General features: G+C 38.3%; 1 protein-coding gene across 6 annotated transcripts in view; it reads left to right on the top strand.

Moving 5' to 3' along the window:
* Hnf-4 (hepatocyte nuclear factor 4) overlaps positions 1-25,067 on the top strand; it is an 82,334-nt gene extending 57,267 nt beyond the window's left edge. For 3 of the 6 annotated variants that reach the window (XM_062673821.1, XM_062673822.1, XM_038017470.2), the window contains exons 3-9: positions 1,553-1,647; positions 11,807-11,934; positions 13,228-13,374; positions 16,859-16,979; positions 17,982-18,113; positions 19,148-19,384; positions 22,336-25,067. In XM_062673821.1, coding sequence (XP_062529805.1) covers positions 1,553-1,647; positions 11,807-11,934; positions 13,228-13,374; positions 16,859-16,979; positions 17,982-18,113; positions 19,148-19,384; positions 22,336-22,493 — 1,018 coding nt within the window. In that variant the 3' untranslated portion in view covers positions 22,494-25,067. 6 annotated transcript variants of the gene reach the window in all.
* Positions 25,068-25,428: the final 361 nt, after the last annotated feature.

Here is a 25,428-nt window from a genome sequence, read left to right as displayed (position 1 = left end):
GACGATAGATGGCGTTAGTCTTACCGGCGTAACACTATAAACTAGGCAGATTGATTTAAGTTTTTTTGTTTGTACCAATTTCGCATAGACAAAGTGACGGCCTACCTGGTGTTTAGTGATTACAAGAGTCCATAGACATTAAAACATAGATACCGTCACTCACCTTGGGGCATGAATTCGTAATATTTTATTGTTTAACGATAGTCAGCGGCAGTCCGCTATTTCTTATCAGTTGACCCGCATGCTCGTCTGATTCACCATTCAACTAGTAAACATGAAAGCAATAAAAGAAAGATAAGATAGGAACCGTTATTGCAATTCTGTCAGCTTCTCAGACCGCTTTGTGTTTGTTGTTTATAAGTCCAAGAGCCGTGAATCCCTTTGCCAACATAGACACGTCTAAATAAAAAAAACGTTTTGTTTGCTAACAATAATATTTTCTTCGGTTTTAGCTAGTCGTACGGTTAGGTCCCACCACCCTGCCTATCTATCTCTGCCGTGAAGCAGTAACGGGTTTCGGTTTGAAGGGTGGGGCAGCCGTTGTAACTACACTTGAGACCTTAGAACTTATATCTCGAGGTGAGTGGCGCATGTACGCTGTAGATGTCTATAGGCTCCAGTAAACACTTAACACCAGGTGGGCTGTGAGCTCGTTCACCCATCTAAGCAATAAAAAAAACTACTTCATAATACGATGCAATAGTATTAGTTCATTCTGAATTGAAACATAAAAGTCTACTAAATAAAATATATTTATAGAAAAATATACGGTAGTTTGCCACTGTTGCCATTCTAATGTCGACGAATAAACACCTCAGTTGTCCGTGACCACGAAAATCGAAAAATATCAAACCGTAATTAAATTAATAAAAATCGTATTAAACCGTAACCCGATTAATAAAAACCATATTAAGCTCTAAAGTTTTAAACCGTTTAAGCGTCGAAAATAATAAAACGACAGTAAACAGGCGAGATTAAACCGAAAAAAGTATATTTAAATATCAACATAACATTATTCACGCCCACTTATAAACAAAAAAGAATGTTTGTTTGTTTGACCGTGTTCGATTCGCTCCACGCAGATGACGCGTGTCTTGTTTAAACTAATTTGTGATATTCCTTATATTTACTTATCGGCTACAATTTATTTAATCTATACATATAAATAAAATTGGAGTGTCTGTTTGTAATATTGAAATAACCGCTTTTTACTACATGCATATGAATATATATACGGTACATACACCAAAATCACATTTTGCAATTTTTGTCTGTCTGTTTGTTTGTTCCGGCTAATCTGTGGAACGGCTGGACTGATTTTGACGGGACTTTCACTGACAGGTAGCTGATGATATGAGCAGTATCTTAGGCTACTTTTTTTAGACTAACTTCGCCCCGCGGCGTCACACGCGGTACGACAATAACCGCGGGTAACATCGCGGGACTCAACCATCAATAATAAAATTTAATGTTTCCGAAGCGAAGCGAGGGCGGGTCGCTAGTGAGCAATAAAAATAAAATAATAAAGAATTTTTATTATCATTTGTTTCAGTTTCAGCAGGAACTGTGTAGTCGACAAAGACAAAAGGAACCAATGCAGATATTGTAGATTAAGGAAGTGCTTCAAAGCCGGCATGAAAAAAGAAGGTAAGCAACTTTTGTGAAAAATTACTTATAAATATTTACATGTCATTAAACTTACGACCTCCTCACGCGCTTCGTGTAGATGTTATATGCAACGCCAGTTTTTTTTTGTCAGTAGGAAATCGCCTGACTCCCATCCTCCACTGGTGGGTGGGGTATGTCGGAGTCGAACCGACTAAAACCTCCTGTCGTTCAACAACCTACGTCCGAACCTCGAATGCGATAGAAGCGCTTAGTGTGGAGCACATCTCTCGCATCACCCTCCCCCTCGGGACGCCGGACCACCAGCCCTCTCGGTCGGCAGGCTATCCGGAACCCGCCTAGATGGCGCCGGTTACAATGCAACGCCAGTTTAGCGTTTTTACTTAGATACACGTTTATAATGAAGTTCCGTCTTTATTAATTTTTATTTTCAATTATACTATATATGTACAGATTGTATACAATTTTTTTGTCTTCTATTTATATACAATATATTAATGTAGTATGGGCGTTACATAAACCGCGTAGGTACCCTTTGTAAAAATTGTAATTATATTTGAAACAGTTCACTCATATTTTTGGCGATGCCTTAAACCATACATTATTTGGTAAACAAATAAATTTTCAAAGGAAAAATAATTAAAAGTTCTAATCTCACACAATATGTACATTATGCGAATTGAAGAAACAAATAAACCTGAACAAAATTAAATTTATATTGAATACTGTAAACGACGCTATCAGGATAAGAGGCTGCAATATAAATTATGAAATTATAAAAAGATTAAATCAAATACGTATACTAAATTTTAATTTTAATTTTAAAAGCTTCATATCGGGAAAATCGCTTTTTACAACCTTCCTACCGATCATAGATACTAAAGTTGTAAGATTTTATTTTTTAGATTATTTTAAGATATTATCAATATGTAAATAGATTTTCATTATTGATAATATGCCTTTTGTTGAAATAGATAAGTCTAGAAGAAATAACAGAGAGATACTGATTCCGTCCATTGCGACTGGTAATACAATTACCATAATGACGTGGTAATAAGATAAACAAACCGACCAACTAATGGACACTGAACAATAAAGGCTGTCGTTAAACTTGAATCAAAGTTGAACAAATAATAATTTTGAGGGAAATATTATGTTTTTTGCGCGATCGTCTTTGAGGAGAGAATTCCGGAAATAAACAGTTTGAGAATCTTTATGTTCTCTTCTGAGTTCTCGGTGAATGAAAAAAAAAGTTAATGTTATTTAAGTTTTTTTTTTTTTGTAATATGCATCCTTCCACGTATACGACTATGAATACGGGTAGGTTAGTCTGAACTAGTAGAAACGCTAGCGGATTAAACAAGGCAACAGATGCTATATGAATCAAAACAGATCGCTCATAGGTACTCAACCACCGGTGTACTACAGTGCTTGTCGACGTCGCCCATAACACGTGATTACGTATCCTCCCGATCCATTAACGGTGCTTTTAGGTACCACAAGCACCGGTCACCGTCCTCGTCGAACCCGTCGTTTGCGACGAAGGGCTCGACGAACGATTTAACCCATAGACACAGCTCACTGAGTTTCTCGCCGGCTCTTCACAGTGGGTCGCGTTTCTTTCGGTTATAGATTCTACGAAGTACTACTCTTGCTAGGGCCAATGTTAGCAACATTCCGGTTTGAGCTCCGTGAGCTTACCTACATGCTATGGCCAAGTTGAAATAGCCTCTCAAGGCTATCATATCAGAATAGGTAGGAAAAAAACCACTTCAAACTGAAATACATGACTACTTCTCTGGCACAATGTTGATACTTACCCGTGTGGGATTCCATAATACGTACTATCGCCAGTAAATATCTAACTTCTTCCCTACCTAATCGCTAGTAGGATCAAGAGCATATTTCAGCTATGCATGGTTAGTTAGGCGATTTCATAGGCCTCAGCCTAACAGAAAATTCACCACCCCTAGCCCTAGCAAAAGCAGTGCTTCGCTGTAATGTCTTATAAACTCCGGTAGCCACTTAATACCAGATGACAGAGTTAACATTTTTTTTTTATTTCCCTTGTTGGCGGACGAGCATGCGGCCCACCTAATGGTGAGTGGTTACCGTCGCCCATGGACTTCAGCAATGCCAGGGGCAGAGCCAAGCCGCTGCCTACCGCTTAATACTCTCCACAAGCCTCGTTTGAAGAAGGACATGTCATAGCGCTCGGGAAACACCATTGTAAAATATCCGCGAATGCGTTAATTGTATTATCTCAAAAAAACAGCGGCAACTATACAATATTTGAACTGAAACAGATAAATGACACGGTTAAAAATACGAACAATTAAATAAAATCACATGCGTTTTTATAAAATCATGTAATATAAAGAAAACTTACTACCAATTATAGTTATTTATCATGTACCATCGTCTCAATACGATATTCTGGATCGGTGATCACTTTGTTAGGTACAACTAATTAAATAAACAAAAGAGAAACATTATTAAATAACTCAATGCAGTCAACATAACATTGAGATAATTCTTTATCACTTTTTCATAATAAAAGTAAGGGCCGGGAGTGGTTATCGTACGCGATTTGTCTCTTTGTTTGATAGCAATGAAAGGTCCGCTTGCGTTGTCAATAATCGAACTGAATTGTTTTGTGACAAAAGTACGTATATCATTAAGTGAAATACCAATGAGATTTTGAGTATTTCAAATGGATATAACCCCCGAAAGCCAACGCATCGAATGTGAGTTAGGGAAGAGCAGAATCGGGCCAGGGATGGGCTTAAACCTCTACCATAGCTTAATATCATGTGAGGATTTTTTTTTATTGCTTAGATGGGTGGACGAGGTCACAGCCCACCTGGGGTTAAGTGGTTACTGCAGCCCATATACATCTACAGCGTAAATGCGCCACTTTGAGATATAAGTTCTAAGGTCTCGGTATAGTTACGTTAGATCGGACGCATTAGCGAGAGTGCAGCAGTGTCGCTTAGTGAGTGACCGCAGTCCCACATGCGCCATGAGGCTCCCTCTAATCAGATTAGTCTTGGACTGCCTAGAAGCTCACAAGCCGTTATGTATAAAAAATATATCATTCTAGATAATTTCACTGAGAAAACTATACGTGGAAATCCTACTGTAACATAAGCTATGCATCAGACAAGTCTTGAGGATCCTTGTGCCTTAAGCAACAAAAAATAATTAATCCCCCCAACAGCACGTACTCTGTGCTGAAGAAGAATATCTCTGTGCAATAAAGGTAGTAAAGTTTAATGATGAATTTAATACTCTTAAAATCATTAAAAAACAAAAGATCTATGTAACGTGTTTATTAGTCTCTTTCAAGATATTAGCTATATCTATATTGTAGCAAAAACTTTGTACGCCTTTTTACGAAAATTGCGCTGACTGAGGAGTGTGAAATTTCCCACACATAGAGAATATAGAGGAGTGCAGAATGTATTTTTTTTTAATTATGCATAAAAAATACATTAAACCAATAAAAAAACATAACACACACTACCACTATAATTAGCGTAATTACTGGTGGTAGGACCTCTTGTGAATCCACACAGGAAGGTACCACCATCCTGCCTACTTCTGCCGTGAAGCAGTAATGCGTTTTGGTTTGAAGGGTGGGGCAGTCGTTGTAACTATACTTGAGACCTTAGAACTTACTCAAGGTGGGTGGCGCATTTACGTTGTATATGTCTATGGGCTCCAGTAACCACTTTACACCAGGTGGGTTGTGAGCTCGTCCACCCATCTAAGCAATAAAAAAATATATTTGACAACAGATATGGGTAACGGTAGCCAAATCGAGAATAGATTAATATAGTCTTGTGTAGTCTTAGTGAAATCTGTGATTATAGAAGTATAATAATAGTCTATGACAATAAAACCATAATGATGTTTAAACTTATACTGATACCTTCAATTAATTAAAGTCGAATTTTGACTACTAGGGAACCACTAGTATTTACAAAAAGGTCTTTGATTTGCATATAAATCGCTATATAATATATATAGTTAAACATATCACTAAATTCGTAAGGTCTTAAAAATATGTTCTTTATTTGTCTACATACTTTATTTAGAAATCAGTAACGCTAGTTATAATGTTAATATTGATTCATTAAGACTACTAACGGCTTAATGATTCAATTTTAATTGATCAAGCCATTTAATTGTACAATTAAATTACAAAATGAGAAACTAATGCGACAATTAACATTATTATAATAACCTAAAGCATATCTAATAAATAACGGCCGTCTGGTGTAGTGGTAAGTGACATGGTCACTACACAAGGGGGTCGCGGGTTCGAATCCCGCCAAGGGAAGGTATTTGTATGATAAATATAAATGTCTTTTCCAGGGTTATGGATGTATCTTAAATATATGTATGTGTATAATAAAAATCTTACATTTATTTCCGTTATCTGGTACCTGTAACACAAGTTCTTTACGAACTTATCACGGGACCAGTTAACGTGGTGTGATTGTTAGTAAATATTTATTTATTATTTATTAAGCGGATATCCTAGCAGCATTATATTCATATAAGAAATTTCCACACCAACATTATTTATAAACGTTCTATCTGTGTAATTTGAACGCATAAGACATTTTATCAGTTTCAAGTAAACAACATTTCATAATTATGAACGACGCAAACATATTAATTAGAAATTAATCGTAATACACATATTTTAATTTATAAGTCAATAACGCTCATCAAACGTTTGTGGCATATTTATTTAGCACATGTAAGTAGAATAAAAACGTTTTTAACATTATTTATCTTCTCTATCAAATTACTTAAATCTATTCGGGCACATATCGACGCTTGAAAGGCAAACGTGACTAAGCGACAATTTGTAAACTTTACAGTAGACTGATTTAAAGTTGAAATACCTGAAAACAAAATTTATTTTAACGAATCTAGCTGTAGTAGAATCTAGCTAATAGCTGTAGGATTGAAATGATTTTAATAGACCTAGAAATATATATTTTTTGCGCATCGTATTGCCTATCATTTATGTACAAAGCAGCTATTGTCGCTTAGTCATGTTTGCCTTTCAAGCGTCGTATAAGTTTTTATCAAAACTTAAAAAGTTGTAGTTTTTTTTTATAGCGAGATTTTTCGCTCTTCTAAATTTATCGAAACAGTAGTACGATATAGTTAAACGTCATCTCTATTGAATATTCAGGTTTTTTTTGTTGATCTATGATGTCACGGTCAGGAGAAGGTTAATGCGTGGAGTTTGCGACACACGTCACGTGTGTATGTAACATCCGTGTTTAGAAAGAAATGCACTTAAAGCTGGCAACACAAAACGAGTTCTTCGATCGAGAGCCAATCCAAACAAAGTGAATGAAATATTTGTAGAATTTGGACCTTATCGTGCATACCGGCATAGCGCTAATACTTATTAACTGATGTCAAGCCTTTTACTGGAAGCAAGCCGTAAGTCCACGCGGTCAGTTACCATCACACCATCCTGCCTATTTCTACCGCGAGGCACGTTAAACTTTTTTCGATTGAGATATGAAGCCTTAACTCACTGAGTTTCTCGCCGGCTCTTCTCAGTGGATGCCGGTTCCGATCCGGTGGTAGATTCTGCGAAGCACTGCTCTTGCTAGGGCCAGTGTTAGCAAACTCTTAAGGTTAAGGCAGGTGACCTTACTTACCAGACCTAGTGTAGCTGGAATAGCCCTTTAATCTACCAGGGAATAGTAATTTAAAAAAAAGGAGCCTTTGTGTAGAGGCATTCACCTTGTGTAATCCACAGGCTCCGATAATAACTTAAGACCTGGTGCTCACCCGTCTAAGTATTTAGCAATAAACGCACATTGGCTAGTGGATTTGATGCGAACGGCAAGAGACCGGAAAGAATGGGGTGCATTCGAAGAGCACGAGCAACGAAGACCTACACCCAGCATTGAGTGGACACGGGTAGTTGAAGAGAAAAAAGAGAGGCTACTACAAAAATAATGTACCAACATATATTCTAAAAAGAATCCGTAATGGAACCTGCGTCACTTAAGGCCATTTGATCATGTTAAATTGCTTACAATTGCATCTACGTGACTTTACTTACATAACAACGTCCCATAATACGTCTACCTTTTGAGAGACTAACCATATTTCATTGTAATCAAATCAACAACTAAAAATATCCTTATTCCGAAATCATTAATTATTCCGAGTACAATTGAATGTCATGTTTCCCATTATTATTAATTTAATTTAAAGTGATTCAATGAAATAAACAACAAACCATCGTGACGTCAAACATGTGGTATAAAATCAAAGACATTAATAAATTTTAGTTTCCGAGGAAATTATGTTTCCTCGTATTGACATTTGCTTTGAATTTGATATGCTTGAGGAAGTGTCTCTAGGGAAAAGCGTAAAATCAAAATGTGTTTTATAAAAGCCGACCGTCCTGGTTTCCTTTATATAATCACGACTCTGATCACCGATTCGGAATGCAATTCCATCAATGAGAAAAGTCGGCGAGAGACTTGGAACAAAGCTTGAGTTTTTCATTACTTATGCTACCTACATCGTAATCGGTAATCACGAAATCATCTAAATCACGTTTTTGGGTGAAAGAGCTCACGACCCACTTGTTCGATGGTTACAAGAGGCCATAGATAATACCAAAATCCAATTTGAAATATGAGTTCCGAGTCTCAGTTTTATAGGAAAGCGGTTGCCCCGAATGGAAACTGAAACGCATTACTACTGCTTCACGGCAGAAATCGGCAACGTGGTGGTACTTACCCGTGTGGGCTCACAAGACGCCCTACCACCGCTGTTAATTCGTGTGTTGCTCCAAACTAAGCAAAACCAATATGAACCGGAGCAATAAGACCCATCTTTCTTAATCAGAATGCTTGAATGATTTGCGGCAGAAATAGGAAGGATGACGGTACCTACCCACAGCTCACAGTTTCTCTCCGGATCTCAGTGGGTCGCGATTCTGATCCGGTGGTAGACTCTGCGAAGCACTGCTCTTGCTAGGGCTAGTGTTAGCAAATTCTTTCAGGTTAAGCCCGCGAACTCACCTACCCTTCCCGGAATGGTTGGAATAGCCCCTTAGACTACCAGTGAATAGGTAGAGAAAGAAAAAAAAACCGCATACAAGCACACGATGTGTCCTATTTATCTGCATATTTCTTAGCAATATAAACCACTACTCACAAGACTACATTGAGTACTCATGAGCCCACTTGAACACACTTTGTTTTTGAATTCATTACCCTGTAATTATAAGGGTACATTTCCTACCAAGTAAACCACATGTTCGATGCATTTGTGCCTGAAAACTTTTTATTCGTCTCAGCTCGCAGGCTGTATCTCCTCAGTTTACGTTATTGACAATGTCGATAAATCGCCAGATGGTTGTTATTCATATATAATTAGTAAACAATTATGCACATACTGAGTACATAGAAACCGTTGCTCGAAGCGAAGACAATTGGCGAAATTCGTAATAAAAGATAATTATGCCAAATAAAAGTACGATTTTAAAATTATTCTTATATACCATATTCGACTTTTTTTTTATTGCTTAGATGGGTGGACGAGCTCACAGCCCACCTGGTGTTAAGTGGTTACTGGAGCCCATTCCCGTCGAACCCGTCGCTTGCGACGAAGAGCTCGACGAGTAAATTAACCCTCAGACTAAGTTTCTCGCCGGATCTTCTCAGTGGGTCGCGTTTCCGATCCGGTGGTAGATTCTACGAGGCACGGCTCTTGCTAGGGTTCGTGTTACATAGGCGGCACTGAAAATTTCGGGAATTAACGAAGGGACACAACATTACTATTTAAAAATGTATTTATTGTTTTTCGAAGTATTCTCCGCGAAATTTGACACATTTTTCCATACGATGGAACCAATCATTGAAGCAACCATTCCATTCGGAAGTTGGGGTCTCCAAAATGGCCGTTTTGTAGGCGTCCACAGCTTCTTCAGGTGATGAAAATCTCTGTCCACGCAATTTATTCTTTATTTTAGGGAAACTATAGAAATCATTAGAGCTTAGGTCGGGGCTGTACGGCGGATGGTCTAATAATTCTATGTTTTATTGCTCTAAAAACTCTTTTGTTCTGTGCGCGGTGTGAGAACTCGCATTGTCGTGATGGAGGATGATGCGGCGGTTGCAGTTCTCTTTACGGAGTTCAGAAACGACCTGTGGCAAACAAATGCTAGCATACCATTATGCATTAACCGTTCTTTGTCCCTCAAGAGGAATAGTCGTAACATGGCCGGTTTTGGAGACAAACGTGGCCACCATTTTTTTTTGCAACACTCTGTGAACGAACAATTTTTGTTGGCTTCAACTTATTTTCGAACACCCAAACTCGATACTGGTTTTTTGTTTCGGGTTCGTACGCGTATATCCAGGATTCTTCACCTGATACAATGTTGTATACAGCATTTGAGGATCCTGCGTGGAATCTTTCAAGAGTTCTGACGCACCTAGTAACGCGAGCCGCTTTTTGCTCTTCACAGAGAGAATGCGGTATCCATCGGGAAAACAACTTTTTTACACCTAATTGTTCATGCAAGATTATTTGTATTTGACTCATGCCAATGTCTAAAGTTGCCTGAATTTCGCGGTATGTCACATGTCGATCTTCCTCAATCAGCTTACGCACAGCATCAACGTTTTCTTGGGTGACTGCAGTTTTTGGACGACCTTGAAGGGGATCATCACTGAGCTTGACACGTCCACGTTGAAACTCAGCAAACCAGCGATAAGTTGTGGTTTTGGATGGGGCTTCATCACCAAATGCAGAAATCATCCGGTCAACACACTGTTTTTGTGTTAAACCACTTCGAAAGTCATAATAAATCATCGCTCTTGAATTTTCTCGAGTCAATTCCATTTTCTCAACGACTAAACAAGTTTCACAAAACCTCGTGACAAGACCGCGTTTTTTTTTTAAAATAAATAAATGGTATTCGATTTTTAAAACCAAGGAGTTTTCAATTAAAAAGATTTTAATATGACAGGAACAGTGGAAATATTCCATTCCCGATACTTTTAGTGCAGCCCTCGTAGCAACGTCGTCAGGTTTGAGCCCCGTGAGCTCACCTACTAGTTAAGGTTACGCTGATATAGCCTCTCAAGGCTCTCAGCTTAGGTAGGAAAAAATAGAAGAAAAGGAGCCCATAGACATCTACAACATAAATGCGCCACCCACCTTGAGATATAAGTTCTAAGGTCTCAAGTAAGTCTGCATGATGCTCACCTAATGTCTACGTCAGACACAGACTAAGGAGAATCATCAAAGGTAAATTAATTAATATCTGATCGGTAGAATCAAGATCAACAGAAATGAGAAAGACGACGTGTACAGGAGAAAGAGGGCTATAACTACCAAACTCAAAAATGCCAGAAAATTTTGCACGAAATTTTAAATCTACTGTACTTTTGGTATTGTATTGGTAAGCAGCGGCTTGGCTCTGCCCCTGGCATTGCTGAAGTCCATGGGCAACGGTAACCACTCACCATGGGCCGTATGCTCGTCTGCCTACAAGGGCAATAAAAAAAAAACTTTTATTGTAAATAGTTGTTTTTAGTTTTATAATAAGGTTGTTATTAAAAATAATTTTGATAGTTCTATAGATCACAAGTATCCATCCTCTTGTTTCGTATCTTTGTTTATCTATACATATGAATAAAATTGGAGTGTCTGTTTGTAATATTGAAATAGCCTCTTTTTACTACATGCATATGAATATATATACGGTACATAAACCAAAATAACATTTTTTACAATTTTTGTCTCTCTGTCTATCTGTCTGTCTGTCCGTCTGTTTGTTCCGACTAATAAATCTCTGAAACGGCTGGACCGATTTTGACGGGACTTTCACTAATATGTAGCTAATGATATAAGGAGAAACTTAGGCTACTTTTTTAGACTAGCTTCACCCCGCGGCGTCACCCGCGGTACGATAATAACCGCGGGTAACATCGCGGGACTCAGCTATCAATAATAATATTTAATGTTTCCGAAGTGAAGCGAGGGCAGGTCGCTGTGGTACATAAACACACAAGGGAATACTAATGACACCTCGATTGAGCGGTTCCCATGAATCCGTTAGGGTTTATGTTGTCATCTGTCGGTTGTGTTCAATTCTAATGTTTTTTTTCAGCTGTTCAAAACGAAAGGGACAGGATCAACTGCAGGCGACCTTCTTACGAAGAACCGACGCAGGCCAACGGTCTATCTGTTGTATCGCTCCTCAACGCTGAACTCCTGAGTAGAAAAGTCATTGACGAGGTGCGTGATTCATTAAAGCTCGCTATAAGTTTTTTTTTTATTGCTTATATGGGTGGACGGGCTCACAGCCCACTTGGTGTTAAGTGGTTACTTTTTTTTTATTGCTTAGATTGGTGGACGAGCTCACAGCCCACCTGGTGTTAAGTGGTTACTGGAGCCTATAAACATCTACAACGTAAATGCGCCACCCAACTTGAGATATAAGTTCCAAAGTCTCAGTATAGTTACAACGGCTGCCCCACCCTTCAAACTGAAACGTATTACTGCTTCACGGCAGAAATAGGCGGGGTGGTGGTACCTACCCGTGCGGACTCACAAGAGGTCCTACCACCAGTGAAAAACTGGAGCCCATAGACATCTACAACGTAAATGCGCTACCCAACTTGAGATACAAGTTCTAAAGTCTCAGTATAGTTACAACGGCTGCCCCGCCCCACCCTTCAAGCCGAAACGCATTACTGCTTCGCGGTAGAAATAGGCAGGGTGGTGGTACCTACCGGTGCGGACTCAGAAGAGGTCCTACCACCAGTAATTACGCAAATTATAATTTTGCGGTTTTCATTTTTATTACACGATGTTGTTCCTAATTATTGTTTGTTATTGTTGAGTCTGACTAAAACGAGATACTGTAATTGCAAGTCGAACTAAAAAGTTTTTGATATGTGCATCTTGGTCAGAAATTAGGCCATTGACCGGAAACAAATTTACTATAATCAATCTTTCATAGGTATGAAAATTTTCAATTTAATCCGTGCACCTTGTTTTCTTTATATAAAACTTGTTCATACTTTATTACATACTAGCTTTTGCCCGCCACTCCGTCCGCGTGGAATGGTTACTTTGGCATAACGCTAAATTTTACTCCCCACTTCATTTACGTAGAAAAGGAAGATATTTTTGAATTATAGAATGTTAAGGAGCTATTTAAACCCCTATTTTGAAACCTTCTTTATTGGTGCTCCACTTGTATTGATCTAAGAGTGATGTTATATAGCCTATAGCCTTCCTCAGAAATGGGCCATCTAACACTGAAAGAATTTTCAAATCTGACCAATAGTTCCTGAGATTAGCGCGTTCAAACAAACAAACTCATCAGCTTTCTAATATTAGTATAGATAACACACCTTAATATAGGCATAATATAATCTTAAACATTTTTCTCGAAAGTATAAGATTATATCATGAAGCATTTTAAGTTTTTACGGCATTTTCCGTACAGGCTTGCGTATTAGTCGAGAATCTACTAACCAAAGCGATAATTTTCTTTATGTTTTATCCATTTCTCGTTTGCAGACTGTAAACGTGAGCGACGCCGAAATAAACAATAGGAAGCTAGCAAAGATCAACGATGTATGCGATTCGATAAAACAGCAACTACTCATATTGGTGGAGTGGGCTAAATACATACCCGCCTTCACGGAGCTACACCTCGACGATCAGGTAAATTGAACTCTAATAATATCCAACAAATACGTTCTATTTTAGATTTTTGGTAAGTTTCGTAATTTTTATCCCGAAATACTGCAGTGAGTCAAGACATATCAGTTACACACGAGTAACTCTGAGTGAGTTAGCAGTTCAGAATGGGACTTATCAGAATTAAACTGAAAAGAAATTGAGAGAGGTATACTCGGAGAGGTATAGCTTGCAATCGAACCAAGAACCATAAGCTAGGTACACAGGGTTATCCTGATAAACGACAGGTCATTGTAGTGAATTTTGGAAGAAGCTTGTGTCCAGTAATAAACACGTATTTAGGCTAATGACAATGACATTCTGTAGCTCAAACCCGCAGTGTATATGACCGGGTTTTTTTTTACTACCTAAGCTGGTAGCCTTGAGATGCTATGTCACGCGGCTCTAACCTGACGACGTTGCTAACACTAGCCTAGCAAGAGCAAAGCTTTGCAGAATTTACCACCGGACCGGAAACTCGACCCACAGAAAATCCGGCGAGAAACTCAGTGGACTGTGTCTGTGGGTTAATTTACTCGCCGAACCCTTCGTCACAAGAGACGGGTTCGACGAGAACGATGACCGGGGACCGAGAAATTATTTTATTTATTAAGCCGGGTGGCTTAGTAAATAAAATAATCTCTTGCTGGCCCCTCTAAAGTTTTTTGACTTACTACTCTGCGATGATTGAAAGCTTGGGCGAACGGCATAAGGCTCATTTTAGTGTATGTTCCAATGCCGACATACGGCCTTATCGGCACATGAAAATTTTACAACTTGACGTCATTTCACTCTTGAAACGAGTAATTAATCGAATAAAAACTTTTTGGAACTTCACGGGCAATGAAAGGATTAATAATAATTCGATTAATATCAGCCGCGATCGAAACAAACTTCTTACCGGTCATGTGATCAATAATGTCAGTGCGTTGACAACCTGCCAACCGAGAGTACCCGTGAACATATCCCGTGTTAAGTACACGTGACAATAAAAATAAAATTAATAAATAAATCCATACCTACATAGGTACTGACATTATTATTTATTTGATACTAGCTGACCCGGCAGACTTCGTAGTGCCTCAATCGATAAATAAAAGACACATCAAGGGGACACATCAAAAGAAAAACAAAATTGTTTGTTTTTATATAATTCGTAGTTTTTTTTTTTTTTTTTATATTTTCTCACCTTTTAAACCTTCCCTGGACTTCCACGAATAACTCAAGACCAAAATTAGCCAAGTCGGTCCAGCCGTTCTGGAGTTTTAGCGAGATTAACGAACAGCAATTCATTTTTATATATAGAGATTATGAATGTTGTTACTTTGTTTGTTTGTCCTACTTTCACGTTGAAACGAAGCTACGCTGTTTTTTTTTTTTTTTTTTTTTTAATCAGTTAATATTATATTAGGTCAGGAGTGGACATAGGCTACATATCACGAAAACATCTCATTCCCATTGGAAATTGTCACTTAACCCGCTGAGTTTCTCGCCGGATCTTCTCAGTGGGTCGTGTTTCCGATCCGGTGGTAAATTCTGCGAAGCACTGCTCTTAGTTGGGCCACTTTTAAGCAATGCTTTCAGGTTGAGCCACATTGCTCTCCTACTGATGGTAGATGGTATCAGTAGTTGGTTGGCACTTTAGGCTACCAACGATTAGGTAGGAAAAAAAACAGACACTTTTTCGTGATCGAGCGAACGAAGCCGCGGGAAACGGCTAGTAAGGTATAAATACTGCTCTCTAATCGAAATGTTTTGAACCAAATTTAACATAATGATAATCACGTTTCCTTTCTAATTAATGAGTTTTAATACAATCAAGGGAGTTGTTTGTTAACCTTTGACGTGCTCCGATAAACATCTAACCGCGTTAACGCAGGGAATTTACAGCATATACGAGCTGCAATATCGTTGCATATTTTTACTTACTTCAGTATGCAGCTTTTCTAAAAATGCATATATTGTTAAGTAAAACAGTAACTTGACCACAGACTATAAGCAATAAGAAAAGTTTGACAGTAAACAAATAATATGCATGCGTGTGTGTGTCAAATACATTATAGTGTATATAATGAAATAAAAACCATCCTATGGCCTAAATTGAAACAAAACACATATTTAAAAAAAAGAACAATTAAAATCGGTACATTAGTTTAGGTGTCCATCGCGGACAAACAACGTGACACGTAATTTTTATATATTAAGATATTTGCATACACCGGTCGTGTTATCCGTTCGATTGAGTCATGGAGGGTAGAGGTAAGGAAAACCGTCTCTGTGTGTGAAAAGTGCCCGTTAATATCTGCTAAATAAGGGTGGCGCTACAGTAGCAACCGGGTAAATTTTAAAAAAGGCGCTGAAAGTTATTAGAATAAGATAGAAAACTAAAAAAGGACGAAAGAACTGTAGGCACTACAAAATCAAAAAAAGTATTTTATTGAAAGCTGATAAGAAAATGCAATCGATGTCTCCACTTTTACCACAGCAATAATTTTAGATTATTTTAACGAAATTAGTTTGGACTACGTAAACATCTGAGGTCTTGTATATTACACTGTCACTAACTACTTTAGTCATTAAATATATTAAATTTCAACTTCAAATAACTCAGCATACTTCAATTAGTTAACAACTGCTCAATTCATATCATACCCTATGCCTACGCTAGCGCCATTCTGGAGGATTTTTGAATTACTATTCAGTGCTGAAAGTGGGACACTTTTTCAACCTTTTTTATTTATTTATTGCTTAGATGGGTGGACGAGCTTACAGCCCCTGAGATTAAAAAAAATCACCTTAATGAAATATAAAACAGACTACTATTTTATAGACTATTAAGTAAGCTTTTTGATGATTAAATCAAACAACAAGTATACGCTTGTGCTACATTAATGAAAGAAGTGGTTAAGTTCAGTTCTTCCTGTATCCATTGAATGAAATATATATATATTTTTTATTGCTTGATAGGTGGACGAGCTCACAGCCCACCTGATGTTAAGTAGTCACCGGAGCCCATAGACATCTAAGACGTAACTGCGCCACCCACCTTGAGATATAAGTTCTAAGGTCTCAAGTATAGTTACAACAGCTGCCCCACCCTTCAAACCGAAACGCATCACTGCTTCACGGCAGAAATAGGCGGGGTGGTGGTACCTACTCGTACGGACTCACAAGATGTCCTACCACCAGTAATTACGCAAATTATAATTTTGCGGGTTTGATTTTTATTACACGATGTTATTCCTTCACCGAGGAAGTCAATCGTGAACATATTTTGTTGAGTACGTATTTCATTAGAAAAATTGGTACCCGCCTGCGGGATTCGAACACCGGTGCATCGCTCAACACGAATGCACCGGACGTCTTATCCTTTAGGCCACAATGACGAGCTTCTACCATGTGAGACGATTCTCCTTACCTCTACCCTCCATAGATTGAGTGGGCTCAATGTTTATTCGCTTGCGTGCAGGTGGCGTTGCTGCGTGCTCACGCCGGCGAGCACCTGCTGCTGGGCTGCGCGCGTCGCTCGCTGCACCTCAAGGACATACTGCTGCTCGGGAACAACTGCATCATCACGAAGCACAACATCGGTGAGCTCTTGTCACAAACAAACAAACTTGTTCCGTCAGTTTTCTAACACAACTGCCTGCATTTGAATCCGCATACTTTTAAAATTGTTGTCACTACCATAAGGTCATAAGGCGTGATTTAGTTTTTGCGAAAATCGCTCGTATACACGAATTTTTATGTAGTGATTCTTTTTTCCTTATTCTCAATAATCACATCGGCTGTTTAAATTGTAATCTACAATAATTTAAGGTAATTTGGTCGCCAAGTAAACTATTTGTTTTCTTTTTATTGCTGAGGTGGGTGGACGAGGTCACAGCCCACCTGGTGTTAAGTGGTTACTGGAGCCCATAGACATCCACAACCTGAATGCGCCACCCACCTTGTGATATAAGTTCTAAGGTCTCAAGTATAGTTACAACAGCTGCCCCACCCTTCAAACCGAAACGCTAAAACTATGCAATTTGCTAACTATGCATTGCTAAAACTATGCAATATTGTGGAAGCTTTTGTGTAAAGAACCAACTAGGCTTTGCAAAACTTATTCGGTCGTCCGGTCCAACTCCTGATTATATGCATTTATTTACATATTTGTCCAGAGTTGTTTATGTTACGTACATACATAATAATATGTGTATTATGTTTAATAATGGGACCGAAATGTAGTAATTTAAAATACTATATTTAATTGTATCAATTTGATATTTTATTTTGTCGTACTATAAACATCGTGCGTCTCTCCCATATGATTCTGTGAGTTGTCTGAAAGAGATCGCTATTAGCGATATGATAACCCATTGCAGTGTAGTGTTAGAAAAATGTGGAATTTATTTTAGTTTACAATAGAACATATTTTAGTAATACTCTTATTAACTCCATAATGTAGAATGCTGCAAGCTTTTAAAAAGGAAAATATTTTTTTTAAAGCCTAAAATTAAATTAAATGACACATTTTCCGTTTTTTTAATTAATTTATCAAGAATTTATCATAAATTCCCTACGTTTACCATGTCTTCTGTTTACAGATGGTCGTATGGACATTGACATTAGCATGATAGGCATGCGCGTCATGGACGAGATAGTGAAGCCGCTGCGAGAGATTGACATAGACGACACTGAATTCGCATGTTTGAAAGCTATCGTCTTCTTCGATCCAAGTTAGTAAAATCAGTTACAATAAAACTACTAGTATATAAGTAATTTCAGCACTAAACAAAACGCAAGATAACTTTGTACAACACGAAAAATCATTATGAAATTTTGGATTCGCAATAAAAAAAAACATTTTACGAATATCGCAGCGCACGTAATGTAACGCAACTAAATCATTCGGCCGGTCAATGACCTCATAAGTAACGCCGAAAGCGCTGCCTTTACAATGCGCGGTCACGAAATGAGATACATATTACAAAAATAAATTAATGTTGTTGACCACTGTCTAATCATGCTCTACATATATAAAAGTACCATCTTGTTTATTATCGACAGCTGGCAAACAATGCAATTCAGAAATGGACATAATGTCCCGCTACACACAAAAAAATATATAATAAAAAACGGTGCGTGTGCAACTTGGTGCACGTGAATGAAGTGAAACTTCTTTTGCGTTGTTGTATAGTATTGTGGTTTTCTTCATTTTTCATCCTTAAATCTGATAGTTCTTGTAATAGGGAATGCTGTGTATAAGAGATGCGATATCTTCAGCATTTATATTATACTAGCCGTACCCGTGCCTTCAGTGGACATTTAAAATTAACATTATTATTTCTCACCCCCACAAAGATTCTCATCATTAACGCCCCCGCAACTAATGTAGGGAATCCAACACTCTTATAAATATTAGCCTATCCATTAAGTACATGTATTTTCTACATGGATACCAAGTTTCAAGTGAATCGGATGCATAGTTCAGAGGTTATAACGGAACATCCGTAAAAACCACTCTAGATTTATATATTATATTATATTATATATTTTTTAAAATACTTCATTAAAATATTGGCTGCTACTCGTTGCTAACACTCGCGCTGGCCTGTAACAGGTATACTACGCGCATGCGTCCGAGTGCCACGCATTCACGCTCACTCTGTCTCTTTCTATTCCAACGGTAGCGTTAAACGTTTAACGCAACTTCCTTGTCGGAAGTCGCATTAGAAGTTGCACTTCAATAAACCACCCACACACTTCACAGACGCGAAAGGCCTGTCCCAGCCGCAGAAGATCAAGCAGCTCCGCTACCAGATCCAGATCAACCTGGAGGACTACATAAGCGACCGGCAGTACGACGGGCGCGGGCGGTTCGGGGAGCTGCTGCTGTGCCTGCCGCCGCTGCAGAGCATCACGTGGCAGATGATCGAGCAGATCCAGTTCGCGAAGCTGTTCGGGGTCGCGCACGTCGACAGCCTGCTGCAGGAGATGCTGCTCGGCGGTCAGTCCGACTACTAACACTTGTCTTTTTTTTTTATTGCCCTTGTAGACAGACGAGCACACGGCCCACTAACACTTGTCTTTTTTTTTTATTGCCCTTGTAGGCAGACGAGCACACGGCCCACTAACACTTGTCTTTTTTTTTTATTGCCCTTGTAGACAGACGAGCACACGGCCCACTAACACTTGTCTTTTTTTTTTATTGCCCTTGTAGGCAGACGAGCACACGGCCCACTAACACTTGTCTTTTTTTTTTATTGCCCTTGTAGGCAGACGAGCACACGGCCCACTAACACTTGTCTTTTTTTTTTATTGCCCTTGTAGACAGACGAGCACACGGCCCACTAACACTTGTCTTTTTTTTTTATTGCCCTTGTAGGCAGACGAGCACACGGCCCACTAACACTTGTCTTTTTTTTTTATTGCCCTTGTAGACAGACGAGCACACGGCCCACTAACACTTGTCTTTTTTTTTTATTGCCCTTGTAGGCAGACGAGCACACGGCCTACTAACACTTGTCTTTTTTTTTTATTGCCCTTGTAGGCAGACGAGCACACGGCCCACTAACACTTGTCTTTTTTTTTTATTGCCCTTGTAGACAGACGAGCACACGGCCCACTAACACTTGTCTTTTTTTTTATTGCCCTTGTAGGCAGACGAGCACACGGCCTACTAACACTTGTCTTTTTTTTTATTGCCCTTGTAGGCAGACGAGCACACGGCCTACTAACACTTGTCTTTTTTTTTTATTGCCCTTGTAGGCAGACGAGCACACGGCCCACTAACACTTGTCTTTTTTTTTTATTGCCCTTGTAGACAGACGAGCACACGGCCCACTAACACTTGTCTTTTTTTTTATTGCCCTTGTAGGCAGACGAGCACACGGCCTACTAACACTTGTCTTTTTTTTTATTGCCCTTGTAGGCAGACGAGCACACGGCCTACTAACACTTGTCTTTTTTTTTATTGCCCTTGTAGGCAGACGAGCACACGGCCTACTAACACTTGTCTTTTTTTTTTATTGCCCTTGTAGGCAGACGAGCACACGGCCCACTAACACTTGTCTTTTTTTTTTATTGCCCTTGTAGGCAGACGAGCACACGGCCTACTAACACTTGTCTTTTTTTTTATTGCCCTTGTAGGCAGACGAGCACACGGCCTACTAACACTTGTCTTTTTTTTTATTGCCCTTGTAGGCAGACGAGCACACGGCCTACTAACACTTGTCTTTTTTTTTATTGCCCTTGTAGGCAGACGAGCACACGGCCCACTAACACTTGTCTTTTTTTATTTTTTTTTATTGCCCTTGTAGGCAGACGAGCACACGGCCCACTAACACTTGTCTTTTTTTTTATTGTCCTTGTAGGCAGACGAGCACACGGCCCACTAACACTTGTCTTTTTTTTTATTGCCCTTGTAGGCACACTAACACTTGTCTTTTTTTTTATTGCCCTTGTAGGCAGACGAGCACACGGCCCACTAACACTTGTCTTTTTTTATTTTTTTTTATTGCCCTTGTAGGCAGACGAGCACACGGCCCACCTGATGGTGAGCGGTTACCGTTGCCCATGGACTTCAGCAATGCCAGGGGCAGAGCCAAGCCGCTGCCTACCAAAAGGCATCTTAGTATTTTCATTCAGACCACGGCGCTCAACGGTGAGCCTTATCTTAACTGAACCATTCGAGCCGTGAGGGTCGCCTGTGAGCCTTTTAAAATATCTAAACGGTAAAAGTCGTAAAATTTAATCTTCCGGCATTTTATAAAATTTAGAATGAAAAATCTCAAGTTTTTTTTTTTTTTGCTTAGTTGGATGGACGAGCTCACAGCCCACCTGGTGTTAAGTGGTTACTGGAACCCATAGTCATCCACACCGTAAATGCGCCACCCACCTTGAGATATAAGTTTTAAGATCTCAGTATAGTTACAACGACTGCCCCACCCTTCAAACCGAAACGCATTACTGCTTCACGGCAAAAATGAGCACCTAGATACCTACCCGTGCGGACTTACAAGACATTCTACCACCGGTAATTACGCAAATTATAATTTTGCAGGTTTGATTTTTATTACACGATGTCCCTTATCCTTTATTCCCCCTTATTATCCCTTCACCGTCGAAGTCAATCGTGAACATTTGTTAAGTACGTATTTCATTAGAAAAATTGGTACCCGCCTGCGGGTTTCGAACACCGGTGCATCGCTCAATACGAATGCACTGGACGTCTTATCGTTTAGGCCACGACGACTTCATTTCAGTTCCAGTTTATAATCAAAGCGGACTCATACATGCCGCCGCATCGAGGATAAGCTCAGTGAGAGAGAGAGAGAGAGAGAGAGAGAATACACTTTATTGCACACCAAAACACAATTTACATTCAAAAAACAATCAAAAAAGCAGATACATTTGTACAATAGGCGGTCTTATCGCTAAAAGCGATCTCTTCCAGACAACCACTTAATTTATAGAAATTCTAGAAAATATAAATATATAGCAGGTATGTTATAGAAAATATATACATACAATAAACAAAATATACATTTACATATAATATGAAATATATACCAATATTTATATACCAATATACATACTTACATACAATACATACTAATATACTTACATAAACATAATACATCAACAGTATGGAAATAATAAACGATGATGCAAACAAAGAGCACTAAGCAGATAAGTAGTGTTCCTTCACCATTCTTTTAAAACAGTTTAAAGTTTGAACACTTCTCACTACATCCGGCAGAGCATTCCACAATCGTACTGCCTGGACGGTGAATGAATTATCAAAGAATGATGATGAATGCGCCGGCATTTTCAGTCTCAGGCTATCCGATGATCTCGAAAAAAATATGCGTATCACCTAGGAACTCGAAACGTTCTGGAGAGTGGAGAAATAAATAAGTTAATTTGCACCTGTAATATTTACAGGGGCCACAACAGAAGCCGTCCTGGAGGAGCCGTCCCCGGAGCCGGCGGCCGCATCCCCCTCTCCGCCGCTAGTGCCGCTGGTGCCGCTAGTGCCGCAACTGCCGCAGCTGCCGGGCAACGACTCCGCCTTCCTCGAACCGATGCCCTTCAAACAAGAGCCCAACATCTAAGCAATAAGATTTCTGATGCGATATCAAAATGTGTTTAAACTAAAGCCCGCCTGATACATCAGAGATATGAGAACGCTTGACCCGACCCTGTACTGACAGTTACTAAGTCGAAACTGGATGTGACGTCATCGCGTGCTAAACCCGACGTGACGTCAGCGCGTGCGAAACTCGATATGACGTCATCGCGTGCTAAATCTTACGTGACGTCAGCACGTGCGAAACTCGATATGACGTCATCGCGTGCGAAACTAGCGAACCGTAGTGACTATAGAATTCCTTGCCAAATTCAATGAAATATTTCTTTTTAAGTGAAACGACAATCGACAAACTTTGTCGGACGTAAAGACTCCCTCTAATAGCATTTAGCATAGACCGAAATGTAAATGTCGTTTCTTTGCCTCAGTTCTATCAAAATTAAATTTCATTTTAAAAAAATATATAATATTTATTTAAGTAATTTAAAACGATATTTTTGAGGTTAAATCTTTATTAACCTAAAATAAAGCCGTTTCATGGTAAACCACAAAAATATTTAAAATTAAATGAAAGAATCATTATATGTATTTTTTTACAATTAATAAATGTTAATTGTGAAACTGATTTTTCTAACGCCAAAGTTATAATTAAAGTTTATAAAAACAATTTGAGTAGGTTTACAAATTGAAATAAATATTTTATTCGAATTCGAATTTGAAGACATGAAAAACTATATAACATAGTAATAAAGATGGTGCTTATTTTACTCCCCTATTCGCGAGTAGCCTTGAGGAGATATTCTGAGTTTATTGGAGGCAAGCTCACTGGCACTATCTGAAAGGGTTTTTCTAACAACTGCCCTTGCAAGAGCAGTGCTTCGCTTAGTCCACCAGATCCTGACCCACTGAGAAGAACCGGTGATAAACTCAGTGGGTTAAATGATGATGCGGAACTGTATTCGAGTTGCTAGTGGTAGGACGTGGTGGTAGCTGTTGTTGCAATATCTAATCTATGAGCTCCGAGAACAGTTCGGCAAAACAAGGAAACACCATTGCAATATTAGAATATTTTCCAAGACTGAATATCGTAGACCGGTACTATTGTGATTTCGGTTCTATTATTGTTTTTAACCCTTTTAGTGCTGAGCTTATTTTCACATATTTTGCAGTCATGCTAAATTCACAGTAAAATTAATTGCTAAATGTTATTTATTTATTTCATTTACTATTTTGCATCCATATTACATTCATTAACAATTAACATTTCATATAAAATTACAAAATTAAATAAAAACAAATGAACTTATAAAAAACGTTATACATGCGTGCGCTAAGGCACGTCCGTACAGGTCTATATTTAATACCTAAAATCAAACTGCGCAATAGTCGGTATTCCGACGATCCGCATTTTATACACATTAATAGAAAGTCGATTTATCGACGGTTCGCGCTTTAAGGGCTAAAATCGGGTGCTCGTTACAACTGGTCACTTGACATGTTGTATCCTTGTAACACATATATTCAAATAAACTGTGTGCTTAGTGAGAGTTTTTAACTTCTCGATCGCGTAAAAGTTAACTCAAATTTGTATGGAGTTGGAACAGCTCCCTACGTTTGCCGCTAGGGGCGCTGTTCCAACTCCATACAAATTTGACACTGATGTACAAAATGAATTTGAGGCCTTACGTAACCCGCGTGCTGTGTTAGGGCTTGTCAACTAAGTTAAGTAATATTATATTCATATAAAAAACGTGTAAACCAGCCATTTTCGAAATATTTATACAAAATCTAGTTTAGTTATAGTTAGCGAACATTGCAGTAATTGGGCTGTGTGAGAGAACATATTTTTAGAATGATATCATATCAATAATTATATTGGATTTTTATTCTTATTATTATAAATATACAAATTTGTATTTAAGATTTTTTTAAATGTGTATTTGCAGATTTTATCTGTTATCCTTTGAGCCAAATCAATATAAATTACTAGTTATAACTATTGACTGTTATTGGTGATTGTGTTATGACCAACTGTTTGAAAAGTCGCCGGTTGAAGAGTTTATTTAAAAAAATAGGGGAATGTTTTTTTTTTCGTTTATATTTTGAATGTTTGTTCAAAATATGAAAGTTTAATATTTTTAGGAGGGCGTTTACAAAACGGTTGGCTAATAGTTTCGTATTGTTTGTTACCACGTTGGAAAAGTAGGTGATGGTATATTGTATTTAGGGTTATATACGAATGGCGTGTGAAGGTATATCCGTTAGATACAATGCTTCAAAGATTGTAAATATCGTTCATTAGATTGTCCAATTTAACGTAGACTGCGTATTCTATTAGATTATTATTTTAATTTTAGTTGTTTTTATTCGTGAAATAATGCTCAATGTACTTTTCTGTTGGTCGGTTGATGTTCGATGGTTAAAATTATTGGTGAATGTTACGTAATTTGTTATTATATTACGAAGAGTTTTTAAAGGGTTTTCTCTAAAAGTATATTACGTACGGTGCCTTATAGTCTAATAATGGTGTATTGTTGAAAATGTACATACTATGTTATGATTTGTAGTAGAAAATATTTTAATAAATAACGTTACTGAATTTTAATGTTTTATTTTATTACCAGCTACAAAAGTGCTCATCTTGCGTTGGTTCCTATCGGGTATAAGCAACATAAAAAACTTGTGTCGACAATATGTCGACGCTTGAAAAGCAAACGTGACTAAGCGACAATGCGTGAACTTTACAGTAGACTAATTTAAAGTTGAAATACCTGAAAAAAAAATCTATTGTAACGAATCTAGCTGTAGGATTGAAATGATTTTAATAGAAATTTTTTTTTTTTGCGCATCGAATATGGTTATTGCCTATCATTTATGTACAAAGCAGTTATTGTCGCTTAGTCACGTTTGCCTTTCAAACGTCGATATATTGTTTCAAGGTCCATCATTAGGCTTCTCCT

The sequence above is a fragment of the Bombyx mori genome, chromosome 19 (genome assembly GCF_030269925.1).
Source record: "Bombyx mori chromosome 19, ASM3026992v2".
Classification (NCBI taxonomy): domain Eukaryota; kingdom Metazoa; phylum Arthropoda; class Insecta; order Lepidoptera; family Bombycidae; genus Bombyx; species Bombyx mori.
The sequence above is the reverse complement of the archived record's forward strand: the minus strand, read 5'-3'. Positions and strand labels throughout refer to the sequence as shown.